This window comes from Sesamum indicum, linkage group LG3 (genome assembly GCF_026168435.1).
Source record: "Sesamum indicum cultivar Baizhima isolate 11 linkage group LG3, ASM2616843v1, whole genome shotgun sequence".
In the NCBI taxonomy this organism is placed as follows: domain Eukaryota; kingdom Viridiplantae; phylum Streptophyta; class Magnoliopsida; order Lamiales; family Pedaliaceae; genus Sesamum; species Sesamum indicum.
This window is the reverse complement of record NC_142659.1, coordinates 17677369-17680618: the sequence shown is the minus strand read 5'-3', so window position 1 is coordinate 17680618 and position 3250 is coordinate 17677369. Positions and strand designations below refer to the sequence as shown.

The 3250-nt window shown below is 34.8% G+C and overlaps 1 protein-coding gene across 1 annotated transcript; it reads left to right on the top strand.

Moving 5' to 3' along the window:
- The first annotated feature begins 1081 nt into the window (after window positions 1-1081).
- LOC105158101 (exopolygalacturonase) lies at window positions 1082-2766 on the top strand. The gene is made up of 4 exons (XM_088878131.1): window positions 1082-1222; window positions 1429-1731; window positions 1920-2438; window positions 2536-2766. Exons 1-4 carry the CDS (start codon window positions 1082-1084, stop codon window positions 2764-2766), a joined length of 1194 nt encoding a protein of 397 aa, XP_088734257.1.
- Window positions 2767-3250: the final 484 nt, after the last annotated feature.

Here is a 3250-nt window from a genome sequence, read left to right as displayed (position 1 = left end):
CAATTATAATTTTAGTAGTTATTTATAACACCTAAGTTGACGTAAAAAAAAAAAGTAATAAATGAAATGAAAACTAAAAAGGGAAGTAATTAATAATGGACAACATGCGTTCACCAAGATACCAAGTCAAAAGGTTAAGACAATCATCAAAAGATTCACTCTTTAGTCAAACTGGACCACAATATAATCTATTGGAAGAAATTTTTATAATTAAACCTACCTAATAATTCTGTAATAAGATCATGTACTGTATTTATTATATAATTTATCATTATGATACAAGTGATTTAAATTAAACGAAACTCGTTATGAGTTAAAATTTATGTCCACCACCAATCAAAGGTAAAGCACTTGACTGCTGTAAAATCAAGATTTCTACAAAATAAATTGAGATTATTAATAATAATCATCTTAATTTGAGAATTTAAACTTGCTTAGGAATTCAAATTACGCCCACTAAAAAGTTTTGATGATCAGTACTTAATCACACTAGTATATATTGCATAATTACGTAACAAGAATTAGAAAAATTAATACGTTCCCATCACGTATTCAGAAAACAAGTCAGAGATGGCGCAAAATAACCGCTAATATTCCTAGATTTCGCATCAGCAGTGATTATAAAATAAGTTTTAATTAAAAATATTGTATTTATTAGAATTATAACATATTTATTTAATTACATATATATGATATTTTTTTAATTAACGAAATCCGACAGATTCAATTTCCTTGTAAAAAGGGACCCGAAAATGCACTTAGATTTTGGGTATTATGATAGAACTGAACACTTTAGATTTTTTTTCTTTTTTTTTACATAGGAGTGAACACTTTAGAGTTAAAGTTAGAGAAGGCAATTAACATTTCCACCACAGCAATGAAGATAAAAAATTAATTAATCTGTTCACAAGTGCAATAATGATGAGATTCTCCTTCTTTAATATTCAATATTTTGCAGCTTAATTAGAACTAACAACCCTCAATTCTACTGTATAAATGGTGTGCATTTCTTGTTCATTTCTCACTGCAAATGCTTAGACGGATTTCATCATAAATATACAAAAACTTACACTCAATCTATATGGATTCAATGCGGGTTTTCTGTCTTTGGGCTTCTCTCGTTTGCTTTTTGAGCATTATTAGCTATGTTCAAGGCCAAAACAAGATTTTCACAGTGACGGATTACGGTGCCGTCACCGATGGAAAAACCGATAGTAGCAAGGTAACCTAGTTGTATACGTACTTTATAAGCTTGTGTACGTATACGTGTACATATCTATATACATGTAATGCACAAACACGTGCATGCATGTTGATGTACTTTATAGTACATATATATATATGCATGTGTATGTACACATCTATGTATTCTTGTACGTACATATGTTTGTGTTCGAGTGATGTATTATCGTATTGCAATACGTATAGGCGTTCTTGAATGCATGGAAGGGTGCATGCGCAACTGATGGAGGCGTAGTGGCAGTGCCATCGGGAACTTTCTTTGTTAGTGGTGCGACATTTGAAGGGCCATGCAATGGGGAGACGTTTTTCCAAACCAAAGGAACCATAAGAGCTTCTTCTGATCCTTCACTTGATGAAGACTATTGGATCTTGTTCGATGAGGTTGATCGTTTGACGATCTCCGGAAATGGCACGTTTTATGGCAATGGAGAGTCAGCGTGGCCGCGCAATGAATGTGATAAATCTTTGGCTTGCAAGAAACCCCCAACGGTAAGCACTTGATGATTATCTCTCTACATTTACACGTACATGTGATTGGTCGTAATATTTTCATTGTGATTGGTTATTATTTAACTTGTAATTTTACTTGAAGTCGTATGTTTGATTCAGAATTTGTCCAAAAGGAAGTTAAATAGTTTATATTAACATCGTTTCATTATGTTTTTATTGTGGAACAGTCGATAAAGTTTCATAATGTAAGAAATTCTGTGGTTAGAGGCATAAATTCAATAAACAGCAAGATGTTCCATCTCAACCTACACAAGTGTGAGAACGTGCTATTGAAGAATTTGGACATAATAGCCCCAGTCGACAGCCCTAACACTGACGGAATCCACATTGGGAAGTCCAGCGGCATTGTGATCACAGCATCTCGTATTTCCACAGGAGACGACTGCATATCCATGGGGGATGGGAGTACAAACATCAACATCACATCAGTCTGGTGCGGGCCAGGCCACGGGATCAGCATCGGAAGCTTAGGAAAGTACAAAAACGAGGAAGATGTTGTGGGAATAACCGTCAAGAATTGTACTTTCAGTGACACTGACAACGGCTTGAGGGTTAAGACATGGGCACCTTCTTCAATGCCGGTCACTGTTTCCAACGTTACATTCGCAGATATTAAGGTCAACAACGTCGAAAACCCTATCATCATCGACCAGTACTATTGCCCCCACTCTTCTTGCAGCCGCAAGGTACATACATAACGTTTTTTTCGCAACAATAGGTACTTTTCCGACAAATTTGAACAAGAAGAATCAAAATATTGATGTTGTCTTGATTTATGTATAGGGAGAGTCAGACGTTGGGATCAAAGATGTGAAGTTCATAAACGTGAGGGGGACATCAGCAACCGAAGTTGCAGTGAATCTTCAGTGCAGCAAGAGCAGGCCATGCCAGAACATAGAGTTCGTGGGGCTTGATCTGATTATGAAGAGAACAGGAGAACCAACGACGGCGTCTTGTTCGAATGCCGACAATGAGTTTGTTGGGCCTGGTCAAGTTCCTGCACGCTGTTCTTAATTCCGAAGTTATTTCAATTGGAGGGAATAATTAGAATTAATTAGCTCTATAATTTGTATATTCAGAAGTGTAGTTGATTGTGATTTTGTGGAAGTTAATAAGTCATGAATAATGAGTGCAGAGCTGTAACTAATTATTACCAGTTGGTACATTATTAAAGGATAACTTTTGGTTATCATAAAATTTACTCCACTTTTCTAATTTATTTTTTTTAATTTCTTATTGATTAATGATTTCTCTGACTCTCACTTTATTTGGAAAGTAAATCAACATTAAAATACATATATATAAATGATTATTTCATCTTCCGCCCCCCCCCCCCCCACCAAATCTATGGATACTCTCTGTTTCATCTAATCATCTAAATACGTATTTTAAGAGAAAAATGCAAACAATCCCCTTGTCATATCGCAAATGAGTAAATTATCCCCTTATGAAAAAATAAATAGCGATTTACCTCCTTTTATTTTTTAAAATACAATAA

Excerpts from the sequence above, each read along its gene's own strand:
- LOC105158101 (XM_088878131.1), top strand. The coding sequence starts at position 1,082 with ATGGATTCAATGCGGGTTTTCTGTCTTTGGGCTTCTCTCGTTTGCTTT. Across the intron at positions 1,732-1,919 it reads CTTGCAAGAAACCCCCAACG|TCGATAAAGTTTCATAATGT; the intron begins GTAAGCACTTGA and ends ATTGTGGAACAG. Across the intron at positions 2,439-2,535 it reads ACTCTTCTTGCAGCCGCAAG|GGAGAGTCAGACGTTGGGAT; the intron begins GTACATACATAA and ends ATTTATGTATAG.